This window comes from Lygodium microphyllum, chromosome 24 (genome assembly GCF_053477565.2).
Source record: "Lygodium microphyllum isolate KBCC chromosome 24, Lygodium_microphyllum_v1.1.10, whole genome shotgun sequence".
NCBI classification, from domain to species: Eukaryota; Viridiplantae; Streptophyta; class Polypodiopsida; order Schizaeales; family Lygodiaceae; genus Lygodium; species Lygodium microphyllum.
Window position 1 is genome coordinate 14,574,373 of NC_141158.1, and position 19,814 is coordinate 14,594,186.

General features: G+C 44.4%; 1 protein-coding gene and 1 pseudogene across 4 annotated transcripts in view; one reads left to right on the plus strand and one right to left on the minus strand.

Annotated features, from left to right (window-relative positions):
• Positions 1-19,814, plus strand: part of LOC148014861 (choline monooxygenase, putative (CMO-like)) — a 149,812-nt gene that overhangs the window by 47,040 nt on the left and 82,958 nt on the right. For all 4 annotated transcript variants that reach the window (XR_015688463.1, XR_015688462.1, XM_087665988.1 and 1 more), the window contains exon 3: positions 18,930-19,065. Coding sequence is in view for 2 of the 4 variants with exons in the window: in XM_087665988.1 (XP_087522114.1) it covers positions 18,930-19,065 (136 nt within the window). In the remaining 2 variants the exon portion in view is untranslated. The remainder of the gene's footprint in view (positions 1-18,929; positions 19,066-19,814) is intronic.
• LOC148014862 (uncharacterized) lies at positions 14,532-15,824 on the minus strand (annotated as a pseudogene).

The following is a 19,814-nucleotide window of genomic DNA, read 5'->3' on the forward strand; positions in this document are numbered from 1 at the left end:
TTCCCCCAGACTTATAGTCTTATTTTCATATGTGCTTATGTGCTTATGTCACACAATTGTGGGCACTTACTGTGTTCGGGTGTGAACACCCCCTACAACCCTAATGTTTAAGGGTTTACTTTGTACTTTCATTTTACACTCTTTCAGTCTATTGGATTGGGTGTCGTGCTTCACTCTGTCTCTCTCACTCTCACACTGTCTACTGCACTCTCAGCTGCACCTCAATCCTATCACCCCCTCACATTTGGTATCAGAGCAGGGATTAAGCTCAGGTTCAGCTCAGCCTCTCGCCCTGTTCACTCCTGTACCAGCATCACCCAAATTCGCTGGGCTCTTGGTCAGCTCCAGCTTTGTCAGCTGCTGCCCCAACTGCTGGCCATTCAGACCTGCAATCTCCACCATTAGTGCAGCCACCTGCACCGCCTGCAGGTCTGCCCCCAACTGCCTGTGCACCAGCATGTCCTTCTGCAGCCCACGCCAGTTCTGCAGCCCCTACCAGTTCAGCCCCAGGTCGCCAGCTCCAGCCGCCTCCTCTGCCCAGCGGACCATCTGCACACGTCGCCGTCTCAGCCCTGCGCGCCACCTGCAGACGCCCTCAGCGCCGCCTGTACCCGCCAGTGCGCAGCTTGCCACCGCTTGTCAAACTGCCAGCATCCTTAGCTCATAAAGGAGACGCCGCCACCTGTCTGCTGGAGGCGCCGCCTGTACCTGCCACGTCTACTGCTGCCCCGCGTGTCACCCGTCAGCACCACGCTGAGTGGTCAACGACAGCCTGTCAGTACGTCAGGTATTTTTTTTAATTTTTTTTTCTTTATCCTTTCATTCCAGATAAATTTCTGGAAGAGAGGATTCCTATGCAGCAGGCACAGCATTCAGAAACGTGTTTGGGACACATTGAATGCAAAATTCTGGCCAAATTTATCAGACATTTTGGGGCTTTTATGTTTTTTGAGGACATTTGCATATGAACTGCAGTTACAGTCATAGAAAGATTGTTTTGAACACATTTTTGGCAGAAATTTTGGGGATTTTGATATTACAGTGTTGCTGAGCACTGTTTGCACCTTGGAAGCGTGCATTAGAGACAGTTTTTTTGCACATTAATTGCAGAAGTGTGCTTGCTGCAATTTCTGGAAATTTGCAGATTTCCAGTCCTTACTGCTTTGACATTGCTCATTTGTCTTTGGAAATTTGTCATCATGGCAAATCAGGGAGGTGATGTATTTACGTATGTATCCAAGGAAGACAGATTTGGACGGAAACAATTATTCGCTATGGTCATTCATGATGAAGAATGTATTAGTGGCTAAGAATTTATGGGATTATGTCAGTGGAGAGGAAACTCGACGGGGAGTTGTAGCTCCCGTTACTCCTCCTCCTCAAGGGGCACATGGACAACGGGGACCTCAGCCCGCTCCACCTCAGCCACTTCCTCGAAGAACTGCAGCTCAAAAAGCTTGGGATACACGTGATGCACAGGCTTTGTCGCCGATTGCTTTGGTAGTTCAACGGTCCATCATCCCTCACATTCGTTCAGCATCTTCTTCACGAGATGCATGGCTGACTTTGGAGCATATGTTTGCAGGAAAGAATGAGACTCGAATCTCTTTCTTGAAGAAAGAGTTAGAGACTTTGAAGATGAATGAGGGTGATTCTATGCAGGATCACTTGAATAAGATTCAGGACTTGCGGGAGCAGCTCATGAATGTAGATGAGTACTTTTCGGATGCAAAGTTGATATCCACCACCTTGAATTCCTTACCTCCTTCGTACTTGTCTTTTCATATTGCATTGAACCTCACCATGAGGATTGCCAAGCACCCACTCACTTTTATTCAGCTGGTTAGTTTGCTTCTAGAGGAGGAGCAAACAAGTAAAAATAGTGGTGTGGATGCTATAGTCTCTGAGCAAGCTTTTGTGGCAAGACAAAAAGGCAAAAACAGCAAGGTGAAAAATGCTCCACAGAGTTCTGGTACTTCCGGCACATCACAGAATCAGACACAAGGGGGGACGCAAGCTAAAAAGGGAAAATGTCATTATTGTAAGAAGCCAGGCCACTATATCACTGAGTGCAGGAAGCGCATTGCCAAAGAGAAGAAGGAGGAGTCAGGAATGTCTGTTTCTACTACTCCTACCACTGCTAGTGAGTCCGCGTCCTTTGTTGTAGACAGGGACTATTGTTTTTACACTTGCAGTTATGACATCTCTTGGGCCGATAGAGCACTTAGCTCTACAGAGGATGCTGACACTTGGTTCTTTGACAATGGTGCTTCTAGACATATTACATCTTGCAGAGATCTGTTCGCTTCAGTTAGTGCACCTCCCGTTGGGAAATCTGTATAGTGTGCCAATAATGCATCATACCTTGTTCGTGGTATTGGGGAGATTCAACTCATAGACATTGATGGCTCTATTCTCTGCCTGCAGGATGCTTTGTTTGTGCCTGGAATCAAGAAGAATTTACTTTCTATTTCTTCTTTGGCACGTTGTGGTTTGCAGGTCACATTTGATGATGACCGTTGTATGGTTAGAGATAAAGAACGCATGACTTTGGTCTTGATAGGATCTTTGTGTCATGGTTTATATGAGTTGGATGCTCTTTCAGTCGATCAGTCGGCATACTTGACATCCACTCTTACTCCTGCTATGATACAGGCGGAGTTATGGCATGCTCGTTTGGGGCATGTAAACTTTGGCAGCTCGATGCTTTTGCAGCGTACTCAGATGCTAGATGGCTTACCTCTCTTGGAGAGACCTTCTGAGTACTTATGCGAGGGATGCATTTTGGGAAAAATGCATCGTTTCTCATTTCCCCGTGATGTTGCTTTCAGAGCAACAACCAGATTGCAGTTGGTGCATTCAGATGTTTGTGGGCCTATGCAAACAATGTCATTGGGCGGTTGTTACTATTTTGTGACATTCATTGATGACTTTACACGTTTTTGCTGGGTCTACTGTTTGAAAAAAGAAGTCAGAAGTGTATGATGTATTTTTGGCTTTCAATGCACTTGTTGAAGATCAATCCGGATGCAAAATTAAGACTCTCCGTTTGGACCGAGGGGGGGAATACATGTCCTCTATGCTGAATTCTTTTTTGAAGCAGAAAGGCATAGTCCATCAGTACACTACTGCCTATACTCCCCAGCAGAATGGGGTAGTAGAGAGGAAGAATCGGTCACTCATGGAGATGGCCAGATGCATGCTGAAGGCAAAGAGCTTGCCTCATAGTTTTTGGATGGAAGCAGTCATGTGTGCTTGCCATATTTTGAACAGATGCCCTACCAAAGCCTTGAAGACCATCACACCTTTTGAGGCTTGGAACAACCGTAAATCTTCTGTTGGCCACTTCCGTACCTTTGGGTGTCTTGCTTATGCCTATATTCCACAGGTACTTAGAAAAAAGTTGGACAACAAGGCTGTTAAGTGCATCTTTATGGGATATAGCAGTGAGAGCAAAGGCTACAGACTCTATGATCCCATTACAAAGAAGGTTTTTGTCAGTAGGGATGTTGTTTTTGATGAAAAATCAGAATTATCCTTGGCTGGTTTGGACACATATTAGGCTGCCCGTGATGTTTTTGAAGGGCTGCTGCCCATTACTTTTGGTGATTCAGCTGGAGCTTCAGAAAATGAACCTAATGTTCAACCAGCTGCTCCTATGGAAAGTGCAAAAATTCAGCCATTGGCTGATCGGAATATTCAGCATAATACTGAAACTGAAATTCAGGAAGAGCTTGCACACAGTCAGGAAGCTAGACAGTTACCTAGATGGTATTTACAGACTATGCAAGATAGTCCTTTGGATGTACCCATGGCTGGTCGTACTAGAAGGCAAACTCGTTTGCATGATTCAGCACATACCATGGAGTTTGTTATGGCAGCAAGTACTTTTGATAATGAAGAGCCTGAATGTTTTGAAGATGCACAACACAGTGTGCATTGGATGGCAGCAATGCAAGCTGAATTAGATTCTATCACTAAGAATCAAACTTGGGATTTGGTGTCTTTGCCATTTGGGAAGAAAGCCATTGGAATGAAATGGGTCTACAAATTGAAAAGGAAAGTAGATGGATCCATTGATAAATACAAGGCACGGCTTGTAGCTAAAGGCTACGCACAGAAAAAGGGCATTGACTATGAGAAGACATTTGCTCCTACTTCCCGTATGACGACAATCAGGTCTATGATTGCTTTGGCTGCACATTATGGTTGGACAGTGCATCAGCTGGATATCAAGAATGCATTTTTACATGGGGAACTTCAGGAGGAAGTTTATGTACAGCAGCCCATTGGTTTTGCAGTTGAAGGCTCAGAACATTTGGTATGCAAGCTCAAAAAGGCACTATATGGTTTGAAACAAGCTCCTAGAGCTTGGTATGCAAAAATAGATGCTTTCTTGCTTGGTCAGGGGTTTCTAAACAGCTCATTTGAGTCTACCCTTTACGTATGTAAAGAAGGGGGATCTATGCTGATTATATGTCTTTATGTTGTTGACCTTTTGCTCACTGGAACACATGCTTATCAGATTTCAGCATTCAAACAAAATTTGCAGCAAACTTTTGACATGTCTGACTTGGGAGTTTTGCATTACTACTTGGGCATCCAGTTCATACATGATGCTCGAGGTATTGGGCTATCACAGTCAAGGTATATTGGGCAGCTTCTTGAGAAGTTTGGCTTACATGATTGCAAGCCAGTTTGTACCCCTATGGAACCTGGACTGAAACTGTCATTACATGATGACAGTGATTTGTTTGATATACATACATATGCTCGTGCAGTTGGATGTCTTATCTACCTATGCAACACTAGGCCAGACATACAGTTTGCAGTTTCAGCTTTGAGCAGGTATATGCATCAGCCACGTATGTCACATTGGCAAGCGGTCAAGCGTGTTTTTCGCTACTTGCAGGGTACTCGATCTCTTGGGTTGCTTTATGCCAAGGGGGGACCACTGCAGTTACATGCTTACAGTGATTCTGATTGGGCTGGTGATTATGATACACGTCACTCCACTAGTGACAATTGTTTCTTTCTTGGCTCTTCTTGCATTTCTTGGCTTAGCAAGAAACAATCCACTGTTGCCACATCGTCATGTGAAGCTGAATACAAGGCAGCTTTCACTACCACAGTTGAATGCGTATGGCTTAGACGCTTGCTAGCTGGTCTGGATGTATCTGTTATGGAGCCTACTCCTTTGTTCACTGACAGTCAGAGTGCCATTGCAGTGGCATGGAACCCAGTGTTTCATGCCTACACGAAACACATTGAGATCCATTATCACTTTGTCAGAGAGAGGCTACATGCAGGTGATATTAGCCTTGTCTATTGTCCTACCACCAGTAATGTGGCAGACATCTTCACCAAAGCTCTTCCTCGTGACAAATTTGAAGCATTTCGCGATGCTTTAAATTTGATATCCTTTGGTGGCGGATGATCCTTGTACTCTTGATCACTCTTCACTCCAGGGGGGTTTGTTGGGTATTTGACTCACGCCTCACTTACGCCTACGCTCATATGGGAGTGTCGGTGATCAGTAGGACACTGGGGCACTTTTTACTCTCGGTAGGAGAGATTTTTTCCCCTAGACTTATAGTCTTATTTTCGTATGTGCTTATGTGTTTATGTTACACACTTATGGGCACTTACTGTGTTCGGGTGTGAACACCCCCTACAACCCTAAGGTTTAAGGGTTGTACTTTGTACTTTCATTTTACACTCTTAGTCTATTGGATTGGGTGTCTCTCTCTCACTCTCACACTGTCTACTGCACTCTCAGCTGCACCTCGATCCTATCACCCCCTCACAATAATCCGCCCCAAAATGGAGTTGCAGAGCGTATGAATCAGACCATATAGGATAAGGTCCGTACGATGCTGTCTCATGCTCAATTATCCCATGGTTTTTGGGCAGAGGCTATTATGACAGCCGTTCACTTAATTAATCGGTCATCAAATAGGTCTTTTGGGTGGGGGGAGTTCCCCAAGAAGTGTGGTCGGTCAAGCCACCTTCATATGCTCATCTGAAAGTGTTTGGTTGTGAAGCTTTTGTGCACATTCGTAAAGAAAAACGTAGCAAACTTGAGCCAAAGTCTTGTAAATGCATTTTACTAGGATATGGTGATGAGGGTGAAATGGGGTATAAATTGTGGGATCCCGAGAAAAGGAAAGTAGTATGCAGCAATGACCGTTATCTTCCGGGAAGATCGCATGCACAAACAGCCCGAAAAGACTGAGGAGGTCCGAAGGGTTGTATTCCGGGAAGAAATACATTTTGGACAGCAAAATGTGCCCGCTAGCAGCAAATACCTACTGTAAATGAACCTGTAAATGCAGGAAATGATGCTGAAAATGTTCAGCCAGCTATTGCCCATGATAATGAGCCACTATATGTGCAGGAACAGCTAGGATAGCAAGCTGTTAATGCTGATTTGCAGGCTGAAATGCTAGGATAGCATGCTGAAAACGGAAATTTGCAGGAACAGCTAGCAAACAATGACCATTGGGTTAGGAGATCATCTAGGGCTACTAGACAACCTGACATATTTGTTCCTGGTGCAAACAATGTGGCTGATTATGTCATGTTGACAGAATGTGGTGAACCGTCTTGCTTCAAGGAAGCAATGGACAGACATGACAACAAGAAATGATATAAAGCCATGTTATCAGAGATGGAATCTCTTGAGAAAAATGGCACTTGGGACTCGGTGCAATTGCCTAAGAGGCAAAAAACACTTCCATACAAATGGGTTTACAAGATAAATGTCACTTTTGGTTTCTTCCCAAAGTACAAATGGGTACAAGTAGGAGCATGGAATTGACTTTGATGAGATTTTCCCTCCTGTAGTCAAGATGACTACATTGAGAACCATTTTGGGCTTGGTTGCAGTTGAGGATATGGAGCTCATACAGATGGATGCAAAGACTGCGCTTTTACATGGTGATCTGCACGAAGACATCTATATGCAGTAGCCTGAAGGGTTTGTTGAACAAGGGAAAGAAAAAATGGTATGTAAACTCGGAAAGGAGTTTGTATGGGCTAAAACAAACACCAAGAGAATGTTATCATAAGTTTGATACATTCATGCAGTCCCAAGGCTTTCATAGAAGTCAAGTGGATCACTGCTTGTACACCAAGAAGGCAACAGATGGCAGCCTAATTATCTTGGTTTTGTATGTTGATGACATGCTGATTGCTGGCAGGGATACTCATGCCTTGGATTCATTGAAGCAAAGTTTAGGTGGAAGGTTGTTGGGAATAAAGGCCTCGTGCCTTTAAATGTGCTCGGGTGTAAACACACCCTTAGCACTTGTACTTACACATATATATCTATCTAAAAACCTAAAGGTACTCTCTCCTCATTGTACCTATAAACGGGCTCACTCTCGACTCTGCTCTATCTCACTCTCTTTGTCTCTCACTGCGCGTAACGACCGTCTGTCTCTATCTCCGTGCCCAACCCTCCACTACAAGTAGGGATGTACTATTTGATGAAAAATCAGAATTGTCCTTTGCTAGTTTAGACACATATCAGGCTGCCCGTGATGTATTTGAAGGGCTACTGCCCATTACATTTGGTGATTCAGCTGAAGTTTCAGCAAGTGAACTCAATGTTCAGCGAGTTGCTTCATTGGAAAATGCAGAAAATCAGCCATTGGCTGATCTGAATATTCAGCAAAGTGCTGAACTGAAATTCAACAAGAGCTTATGCACAGTCAAGAGGCAAGACAAATGCCTAGATGGTATTTATAGACTATGAAAGATAGTCATTTGGATGCATCCATGGCTGGTCGTACTAAAAGGCAAGCTCGTATGTATGATACTACATATACCATGGAGTTTGTTATGGCAGCAAGCACAGTTGATGATGGGGAGCCTGAATGTTTTGAGGATGCACGACAAAGTGTGCATTGGATGGCAGCAATGCAAGCTGAATTGGATTCTATTACTAAGAATCAAACATGGGATTTAGTGTCTTTGCCCTTTGGGAAGAAAGCCATTGGAACAAAATGGGTCTACAAGCTGAAACGGAATGTAGATGGATCCATTGACAAATATAAGGCAAGGCTTGTAGCTAAAGGCTACAATAGAAGAAAGGCATTGACTACGAGGAGACATTTGCTCCTACCTCCCGAATGACGACCATCCGGTCTATGGTTGCTTTGGTTGCCCATTATGGATGGACTGTGCATCAGTTAGATATTCAAACTGCATTTTTACATGGGGAACTTCATGAGGAAGTGTATGTACAACAGCCCATTAGTAATGTGACAGGCATCTTCACCAAAGCTCTTACTGGTGACAAATTTGAAGCATTTCACAATGCTTTAAATTTGATCTCCTTTGGTGGCAGATGATCCTTATACTTTTGATCACTGTTTACTCCAGGGGGGTTTGTTGGGTTTTCACTCACGCCTACACTCATAGAGGAGTGTCGATGATCAGTAGGACATTGGGGCACTTTTTACTCTTGGTATGAGAGGTTTTTTTCCCTAGATTTATTGTCTTATTTCGTATGTGCTTATATCACACACTTATGGGCACTTATCGTGTTCGGCTGTGAACATCCCCTAGAACCCTAAGGTTTAAGGGTTGTACTTTGTACTTTCAGAACACACTCTTTCAGTCTATTTGCATTGGGTGTCGTGGTTTACTCTCCACATTGTCTATTGCACTTTGAGCTGAACTTTGATGCTCTCTCCATCTCACATTAATGGACAAAAGGAACCCACATGATCTCCCACATCTACACCCATCACAAATCCATTTAATCTCCCTCCCATCCCACCCTCTTATTCCACTGCTAGATCCTTTCAGCCTCCATTAAGTGCACCACATGTTGTCTCTCATGTAGGATCACGTGTGTTTTCATTCACCATACCGGAGGGTTCTTCAAACTTAGGCACAACCGTTAGGACCACATCTCTTCCTCTGTCGGGTGGTGTTTCATATTTTCCTCACATACTTTCGGGATCATTGCAGCATGGGTATTTTTCCTAGTCTCTTTCGAGTGTGGATCAATTGGTGCCACAATTTTCCTCCATGGTATTACGTAGTGGACCCTTTGGTCATTATGCTATGTCCCAGCCGATATTTGGACAGGGCTTATATGTCCCAGTGCCTCCATCTCCACCGGCACCTTATGGAAACATTCATGTTTCAGTGTTGCCTTCGTATCAATTGGCACTCATTGGACACTCACAGCCTATTTCTGCCTACCCACCTCTTCCTCCTCCTCCTTATCAAACACCACCACCACTACAAGCATCTTAACTTCCACATCCATTTTACCCTACTTTCCCGACACCTCATGGTTCTGTGCAGGGATTGGAACCTCAACCCGATCCCACACTTGTTCCATACGAGGTCATCTGCTCACGGAAGGCTAGTATTGTCTCTGCTATTGTCGAGCTGATGCATGATTTATTGCGTGAGTTTCATTCTTAGCTTTAGCATTTTGACTTAGCTTCAGGGCGATGGGCATACTTGACTGACCGCTATGTAGGCTCAGGAGAGGACCCATCGTATAAGTCTTGACCATGAGCTTCAGAACTTCAAAATCTCTGACCGGGATGACTTGAAAGTCAAGTTGGCTGAGTTTTGGTGTTTCTTTGCTGAATTCTCCACTACAGGAACTCCTAAGTCCTTTGACGATTAGATTACATTGTTTCTTAACAAGCTGCTGTATAAATACTTCAATTTTGTGCAGTAAGTGGTTTCTCTGCCCAATTTACCCACATTCTATGAATTTGAATGTCAGCTATTGCGTTATGCACGGCTGCTCGAAGACAAAATCAAAATCAAGGGAATCACAAGGAAACTCCTAGTCTCAACTCAAATTCGGGTGGTAGAACGTACCTAAGAAGAATATGTATTGTCAACATTAGTAAAAGGCTGGCCTTTTTGACGATGAGTGTCGATCAAAGGCAAGAGGCACAACACCAAAACCCAAGTCACAGATCCCCGCCCCTCAGTGAGGCAACCCCCATTAGGAGAGATAGGGTGATGGCAAGAGACAATGAAAAGGTCAAACTCACACTGCCACACCAGTTAGCCATCTCAATCGACAATGTCCTTAACTCTAGAGGGCTTGTCTGACTAGTTTGCTGAGGCCTACATCATCTCCATAGGGACATTTGATGCAAGTCTCATCCATATCTATGAGTTGCCTCCTTGACGAGGTTATTGCAGAGGCCCACTCGTCACAGTCGAGCACATCAACACCTATTGGACAATGAAGCTACATATCGCATGACTCCTATAGAGGACATCTTCCGTACTCGAGCCCCTATAGTTGGGCGGGTCTGCATAAAACAACTCCTCGATTAAGATCCAGGCTCAAGGTTGCGTCAGTTTTGCCACTGACAAGGGTCCGTATTTGGCTTTGCTAGACAATGTATACCATGTTCCTCAGCTTGGGGTATACTTGTTATCTGTTCAATAGCTTTGTTAGTTGGGGTGAGGAATTTTCTTTACAGCAACCACAATCGAGGTCCTTGACTCTCAGATTGGTTTAATGATTGCTCGTTTTGGTGATGCACAACCTAGTGGCCTATACCACATGACCCATTTTCTTATTGAGCCGATAGCCGAGGTCTCCATGTTTCATAGCTTTTAGGCATTAGCCACATCTCGGGAGCCTACGAACAATGAGCATCTTTGGCATTTCTGCCTAGGGAATCTTGGCTATGACTCTCTTTATGAGTTGTCTTGCTGTGAGATGGTTGAGGGCCTTTCTCGCTTGAAGCTAGCTTGAGATGTTTGTAAAGCATGTTAGCTCGGGAAGCAGCATCGTACCCCATTTGCTCAGTAGTCTATACATAAAGCTGAGGTACCTCTTAGATTGATTCATGTTGATCTTTGTGGGTCCACATCCATTGCTACCTTGAATGGTGCGTTGTACTTCTTTTTGATAGTGGATGATCATTCAAAATACATGTGGGTGCACTTTCTCAAGCATAAGTCCGATGCTTTCACATATTTCTCTGCTTAGGTGCTGTTGGTTCATAACCAGACGGGTCGTCGTGTTGGTTGGATGAAGAGTGATAGCGGTGGTGAGTTCATCTCCCACGAGTTTTCTGAGTTTCTACAGCAGCATAGTATCTCTCACCATCTCACCTCTACCAACTCCCCCTCTCAAAATGGAGTCGTAGAGTGTTAGAACTGTATAGTCATGGTAATGGCACGCTCTATGCTGTTCGTAGTAGAGCTCCTCGAGCACCTTTGGGTTGAGGTTGCTAACACTGCGGCTTATATCCTCAAGTGGTGCCTGATTGCGCCTCTTCCTCAAAAGACCCTGTATGAGGCATTCTTTGGTTCTCAGCCTGTCATATCCCACTTCAAAGTCTTCGGGTGTCGTGCATACATACACATGCCTGATAATAAAATAGGAAAGCTCACTCCTCGAGCTGATCTCCTTATCTTTATCAGACGTTCCTCCGAAGTGAAAACCTACCGTTTGTTCGATCCTCGGACAAACAAGGTGAACGTTAGGAGGGACGTCATCTCGCGGTCCAAGCTGGCCATTGCTGTCTATAACAATTTAGCACCTATTTCCAGCCTCCCACACACTGTTCGGAGCTGAGTTTAGCATGTTGATTGCTGTTGCTGGTTTTCTTGCGTTTTTAGTCTTTCTCTCTCCTACAGCTTGCGTTTGCTATTTTCTCTCTGTAGCTAACGTTTTTAGTCTTTCTCTCTCTTGCATTGCCGTCCGTATCAGATCCAGTCTTCTTTGACTGTGTTTGTTGCTGTTCGACATGCGAAGGTTGCCTTTGTGCGATTTGAGATCCGTTCGGAGTACGACACTCTCTAGCTCATTATCCTTGCCCCGATCCTTGAGATACATGAGTTCGAGGTATAGTATTTATTCACTATATAGTGTGTTTGCTGTATGAGCATTGTATATAGTCATATCACTTCATTCATTCTTTGTGTTCATTGCCTCTGAGTTACCCTAACCCTAATTGTGCTCTTCTATCAATCTGTGCTTTGTCGTACGATGTTATTTGTTTCTGTTTTAGGGTATTTCTTCACAGCTCTGTAGTCTATGCTTGCCTTTGTTGCCTCCTAGCATACACCCTATCATGTGTCCCCTTTGCTATCCTTCAACATTGCATTGTGGTTATCCACGGGGACCACATGAGTGAAATATGCAAGCTTGTCTGAATGGAGCCCTGTATCGTCCATGACCACTAGTGACTTGTAGGCAGAATGTACCAATGTTGCAAAACCATGGATGGGGTTATGCATCAATGCCCATCTCCTCTTCGCTGTCTCTCGAATATGTGCATGCTGTGTATTTGTGATCATGTACAAGCATATTTCTCCACCAATGCTGCTCTAAACAAGTGAACGAGAAGGCCCATGGTGGATCCCTCGCAATGACTCTTATGTGACACCCTATAAAAGGAAGTCACAACAATGAAAATGGCATGGTGTTTCTGCCAAAATTGCTCATTGAGACACTGCATGGCTTTGGCCTCTTGAATCTAATACTCATCCCACTCATTTCATAGTGTGGCACCACTGTTTGGTGCAGGGCAGGACCGCACCTTATAAAGGTGCTCGAGCAACAACCACATGTAAGCAAATTGAGTTGAAGAAGGCTTCTTTAACTTAAGTGTGTTATGCTTGCCATACATTGCAAGCACCTTTATCTTTACCATGAAGAAGGTGACAATTGATGTAGGTTTGTTGACCATCCTCTTCACCCACTTGAGCTTCTCGATGTCCTCCATGAACATGTCCAAACAATGACTTACACATGGAGTCCACACAATTTTGGGAAACTCAGCCTCAAGCAAATGGCCCATGCATCGACAATTTGATGCATTGTCGATAATAACTTGCACCACATTCGAGGGGCCCACCTACAATCACAAGTTATAATACTTAGAAAGAGTTGAACCTCGAAAGATTCAACTTTCAAGAACCAAGAGAGATAGAGGCTTGGGGGAAGAGAGAATCGAGATAGATATTAGAGAGAACAGGGATATAGATAATTATAAATAATGAAAGAAACAAATTTAAAAGACAATGTATACCTCAATGATAGCTTGCCGAATGTGGCGATAGATGAATGTGCTTGTCGTTTTTCTCCCCCTTTTATCGGTGTCTACGGCCCATAGAAAGTAAGTATTGAGTTGACATGAGACAAGTATGTTGATGATACCTCATTTCTTATGATTACTCTATTCGTCGGCGAGAATGAAGCAACCATATTTTGTCTATGCGGCTCGAATTGGATCAAGGGCTTTATAAATCCTCTTCTTCTCTTCATCGATCCTTTTTTGTTCTCATGTTATTGTTTGTGACACCGGTCCATCCTTCACATGGATCCACATTGCCAATGGCTTTTACTATCTTCTTTCATTGCTCTTGCTTTAGGACATTGAATGCAAGATTGCACTCAATCACACTGTGCATGCAATTTCAATGTCCGCAAGTTGCTACCTTTCTCTAAGAAAGGCAATCGATCCACGTACATGACCGGGAGCTAGGTGGACATGATACGAGTATGTTAATGATACTCCGTTTCTTATGATCACTTCATCTGTCACTGAGAATGGAGAACTAAATTTTGTCCATGCCGCCCGAATAGGATCAAGGGCTCTATCAATCTTCTCCTTCTCTTTGTCAATCTTTTTCGTTCTCATGTCATTGTATGTGATACTGGTCCATCCCTCACATGGATCCACATTGGCAATGGCTTTTATCATCTTCTTCCATTGCTCTTGCTTTAGGACATTGAATGCAAGATTGCACTCAATCACCATCCATGCAATTTCAATGTCTGCAAGCCATTGCCTTTCTCTAGGAAAGGCAATCGATCCACACACATGACCGGGAGCTTGAGAAATGAAATGATGTATTAACGTCTACAAAAGGCCAAAATGACCTATGAGACCATGCATTACAATCATGTGTATGATGGTACAACTGTCCGGGAAAAATATGTATGTAGGACAAAGCAAAATAAGAAAGGAAACTAACTATAGCTATGTGTAAAACATAGAGCTCTATCTAGTTACACTGAGCTTCAAATGGTACAGTCTCATGCGGGTATGGAGGACCTAGCTCTAGCCCGAGTAATAATCCCTTGTATCTGCCTATGAAAGTGTCGTCGGTGTCTGTGTCGAGGCCTAGGATGTCTGGATCGGCTAAGCTGAACAGCTCGATCAATCAGTACTCCTTGTTTGTGTGTGGACTGTGGCGGTGAGAGAAGCTCTCGTGCGGACTATGGCTGTAACTGTATTGAAGTCTTCTGAGTCTCCTTTGCAAAGAAGTCTGTGAGCTGCCTCTATGAAGGGCCTTGATGTCCTAGAGCAGCTGTACTCCTGAGGCACATGCCACGAAGCCGTCGTATCTCAAGAAGATAGAGGCCAAGGCATCGCTGATCGGTAAAATCCATGACTCTGGATAGTGGTCCAAATCCGTCTCTAAAGAGACGGTGGAAACGAGTCACAGACCTCATAATACGTTGGGCAGCGGCAAATATAATGCTCCTCTATCTTTGGCTCTAATTGGCATATCTAGCATATGCGCTCCTCTGGTGGGATGGATCTATATCTGCCAGTCTCAATCTCTAGCTGATGTGAGGAGGTGCACAATTGGCCAATAGTACATCTGATCCCATGGGAAAGGTGGGTGTCCATGTATCTTGGGCGAACAATAAATCCATCGTCTGTAGTATGAAGGAAATGCACACGGTAGAAAGCCATTTTTGTCCCTAGCTCCTGCCCTGGCATCAACCATGTTCGAAGATCCATCCTGATGATCTTGCGGATCTCTAACCTGCTCGGATCAAGAGATGGTGCATCAAGGGAGTACTGGAAGGGGGGTAACTTGTCCATGCTAAAGCCATGCAGCTCAAACCAGGCCGATATCTGTGCATACCAACATGAAGTATCACTCTCTCTGGCAAGCTGCTTGGAGGACTCAAGGGCCAACTGTGCATATCTGTGTCTGGGTAAGTCCCATAGGCTATGTATGTATGCGACCGATTGAGTGAGGGCCTCCACCACAATTGGTGTAGCTGCTAGCTCAGCTCTGATGATCTCATGTGGCACTAAGGCCTTACATCTGATCATCCTGGATATCATGGACACTAGGGGTTTCTCCATTGACCTCCATCCGTCATAAATGCACCCTAATCTGCTACAGTGGTAAAGACTAGGCCCCCATATCTGTACTCCATAAAGTAGTGTGGATGTGACCAGTGTATCGAAGAGCCATAACTTGGTACGGGGTTTTTGGAATTGCACTTGTGAGCACATCCTCTCCAAACCACCTAGTGCTGTGTATCCGCGAGTTAGTCTAGTATCTATTGCCTCTCGCATAGAAAAGGTGGGCCCTGTGAATAAGACTCCTAGGTATGTATAAGAATCCACATACTCGAGCTCCTCAGATCCATATGTGAATTTAGGTGTTGATCTCCTGACCCACTATGGTGTAGTATTAAATACCATCACCTTGGTTTTACCAAGGTTCACTAAAAGCCCATTGTCCAAAGTATAGGAGTGTAGTGCATCCAAGTGTCTCTGTAGATCCTTTGGAGAGTCAGCTATCAATACAATGTCATCTGCATATAGTAGGAGAGCCATCCAAGTGCTATCTAGTGGAGCTCCTCTATCTTCTTCCTGTTAAATGGAGTCAGCAATTCTATCAATGTACAGGCCAAATAATGTTGGAGAGAGGGGGCATCCCTGCTTCACCCCAATGGTGGAGTAAATAGGTACCGAAAGGCCCTCAGGTGTTCGGACTCTGCCCACAACTCTCTCATACAGTGCCAAAATACCCCAACGGAGCTCTTTCGGTACTCCCATGGTATGCAATCTATTTATCAGCCTGTCTCTCGGTACTGTGTCAAAGGCTTTGCGGAAGTCCACAAAGCAGCAGTGGGTCCGCGGCCATGGGCCCTTCCCTCCTCAATGATCGCTCTGAGTGTGAGGATGTGATCCAATGTGGAGAAGCCTCTCCTAAAGCCAGCCTGTCCCTGGGCTCTAAGACCCCACATCTTTGCCCACCTGCTTAACTCATGCTCAAGGATGGAAGCATATAACTTAGCCAATGTATGCCCAACCATGATAGTCTGATAGTTACTGGGTAGAGTAGGGTCCCCTGACTTGAGGAGAGAGAGAGAGAGAGAGAGAGAGGGAGAGAGAGAGAGAGAGGATTGCCTCTCCAGTGCCACATGAGTCTCCACTCTTTGTCTTTTGTTGGAGCTGGATATGGATGTGGAGCCCTTGCCACCAATGGTTGAGGCCTCACCTGCATTGGTTGAAGATACAACCACATTCCCAAGAAAATAAATTTCTATTAATAACACCTTGGCAAAATAACCTGAGGTAAAATACAACGTACAAGGGACTTTGTGAAGAGTAACTAAGTACATCACAAATACAATGGTTGTGTGAACAACGAATTCAGTGGGTTGTAATGGCAAACCATATGGGGGATAGTGTGGAAGAAAGTGCCTAAATTCCATATCCAGAGAAAAGCCTCTCTTCTCTTCCTCATCCTCTTAGAGGTGCCTTGCATTCTCTCCCATCTCCCTCGGAGAGTGTGAATTTTCTCTGTCCAAATCCTTGATAGTCTCCACCGTGGATACATCCAAGAGGTCAATCGCATGGTTGCATCTCGCAGTCCAAATATACTAGGCTATGATACTAGCAATCAACTCCCATTTGTGGTAGTGTCCTTGAGTCCATTGTGCTTGTGAATAATTTGGAGTGAGAATCCTTCTCAGATGCTGTCCAATAATGAGAAAAGAGTAGCTCACCTGAAAATCCTCATAGCCACATGTTGGGCCTCTATTTGTGACCCATGCTACAACCCCCCAGGTAGCCACCATGGTCTATGTTGTGTCATGAAATACCATCTTGAGGGCTCTCCGCCAAACCTCTTGGGCTCTAGGGAAAATCCAAAACCAATGTCCATGTGTCTCCACTAGCTTCTCACATCTTGCGCATGCTATTGGGTCCCTGCTGTATCCAAGCGATGTGCCAACTGCTAGGTCCCCGTGAGCTACAAGCCATAGGAAGAAAGAAATCTTCCTAGGCGTGAAGCTATCATGTGGCCTCCTCCAAAAGTCACAAAGGAACTTCTTTGTTATTCCCATTCCCTCTTTGAGCCACTGGGGGGAGGCTACTGGCTGTGCTCTGATCCCGCTCATCTGTATTCTCCTTCCCAACCTGGTAGTGTAGCTAGAGAAGGGCACATCACAAGGTCTATCGATGAATGGATCCCTCCACATCCACTCTCTTGGATCCCACAGCAATCTCTGTAGAGGTTTCCTTTGGTAAGCCCAATAACTTCATCCATCAACCAGATACTTGGTTGGGTCTACTTTGATCCTCTGCCTGGAGCATCTAGTGAACGCTATTTGGTCAAGATCCTCTCGTTGGAGACGGCCATGCTCCTCAACCGTAAAAGTAAATGTCCAGGCTCTGCTAGTCACAAAGACTGCTAGAAGAAGGTCCCCTCTAGAGAAGAGATTGATCCAAGTCTGAGAGGTGCGTGTATCTGTCCTCCAATCTGGTGGAACTCGCTCTGTCACAGCCTCAATCATAACTCTGGCTCTCCTCTGTCTTTGAGTCTCTTGCAGTAGCTCCTGGAATGTAGCCAATCTCCCACTGATACAGCAACCTGTAAAAAAATCTCCCCCACAATAAGTATGTTCCTTGTCCAAGATTGTGGGCGGATCAAAAGGTGTTTGAAGAGCAGAGGCTGCCTTCTCTTTTCTTTGGCTGTAGTGGGTGGTAGCTAGTGAAGCTCTGGTAGTATAGATCTCCAGGCTTTGAAAATAGCAGCCGTGAATCTGACCTCAAAGCTCCTCCCTAAGTTCCTGGTCTTAATCTCTCAGAAAATCCTATGGATGCTGGGCTGCCATGGTCCTCCGTGGGCAGGTGTCGTAGCTTGTAGCCTCCCTATCAATAGTTTCTTCTAGGGCTCCTCACCTAGATGCAAACCCCTAACAATGAGCTCAGCCATCAAGGCTTTGCTCGCTGTTTGGGTATATGATCCCCAACCCTCCCTTGTATCTAGGCTGTATGATGACATCCCAAGCAACCTTTGCCCTGGCCAGGCTCTTGTCTCCTTTGGACCAAATAAAGTTCTTGATAAGGTGCTTCACCTGGCTGATGCATGACCTGCCAACAGAAAGTGGTGTACCACATAGTCACAAGAAGGACCTGGTTGGCGACCACTACTCTCCGCGCTAGTGAGAGTTGCACTGAGCTCCAGTAAAGAAGCTTCTGTCTTATGCTCAAGAGGAGGGGTGCCAGCTGCTGTTCTGAGGTAATTCACACCATGTACTCAACAGGCAGGCAAAATGTGGTGAGTATTGATCTACTTCTGATCATCTTTTTCCAAACTTCAGACATTGTAGCAACCAAATGCTATCTAGGGGGCTGTAGCTTGGGTCTGTAGAAATTTACACCATGTACTCCACAGGCAGGCAAAATGTGCTGAGTATTGATCTACTTTTTGATCATCTTTTTCTGAAGTTCAGACATCGTTTCTAAAGTCTGTTGCCACAGCTTGCCCTGGATGTCTATATTGCTGTTTGATAAGAGACCTAGAAAAGAATTGAGTTCAAAGTGTTGAATTTTAAGAGAGATACTCAAGTTTTTGTTTGCTCAAATTTGAATGATAGATTGTATGGTTGTTTCCCCTCATGCTTATCAATGTTATGTACTGTATTGTGTACTAGACATGATGAGCAGTAAATCATTAGGAGAGGATTTTGGATTTCACTAGTGTATTCACAACACAACTAAACATATACTGCCATATTAATTTTGAAAATATGTACGATTCAGGAAGGGTGCATGAGCAAGATATGACAAGGACAGGGTTTGGATTTTGCAAGTGTATTATCAACATGACTGAAAATGTACTGCCATAGTAACATATGAATGCTTGTACAGTTTGGGAAGGGTGCATTATGTTGTCTCCAGAGATGGGCAAGGTGAACTCCATGCTTTTCATAATTTATGCCGGCATCATGCTGCAGCTGTTGCATCTGGTTCCGGATGTAAGCCGTGTCTTGTATGCCCATATCATGTACGCAACCTTCTCTAAACTTATGCTTGTATCAAATTCTTGGATTGTTTCAAAGGTAGATGTAGGAAAATAAGTCAACGAATATGTGTGGGAGAAAAAACTTGCAAAGATATTACTTGTAACTGTAGATCAAAGTCTTTACTTGTCTTGGAATGGCACTGCACAAATAGAAGGAACAATGGTTCAATCATCTTCTCTCAAATGCACAATTTGTAATCTTGAAGGATTTGGTGAAGTGATAACTGTATGCTTATTCATATTTGTCAATATCATTCTCAAAAAAGAAAAAATATCTATACCACATTCTTTTGAAAACTTGGATGCTGCATAAGTGAGGTTAAGATGACTTGTGCCTGTTTTATGAGTGTGTGCTTCCCAAGCTCTCTCTCTTCGAAGGTGAGCATAGGTTTCATGGCAGTGGGGATGGCAAGGTGATGACTGCAATGGAGTTTGGATGTGGTAGCTGGGAAAGGTGGAGAACATATACGAGATGAGAAATCCCATATGCTAGGTATTAACGAGAGGAAGCCCACGAGATAATCCATGTTGCTAGCACCATGACCAAATGGATAGTATGTGTAGAGGCTAGAATGGGGCCATTGTGAGAGGCTGTTGTAAATAGCCAAGCCATGTCCAACTAGGTTGTACAAGGAAATGCGCCCTATATTTTGTGCAGGCTGTTGAGGTTCTCATGACGCCTGTGCCCTCAGTCTCCATCTCCTAATACATAGGGTCCTTCCTGTCATGGA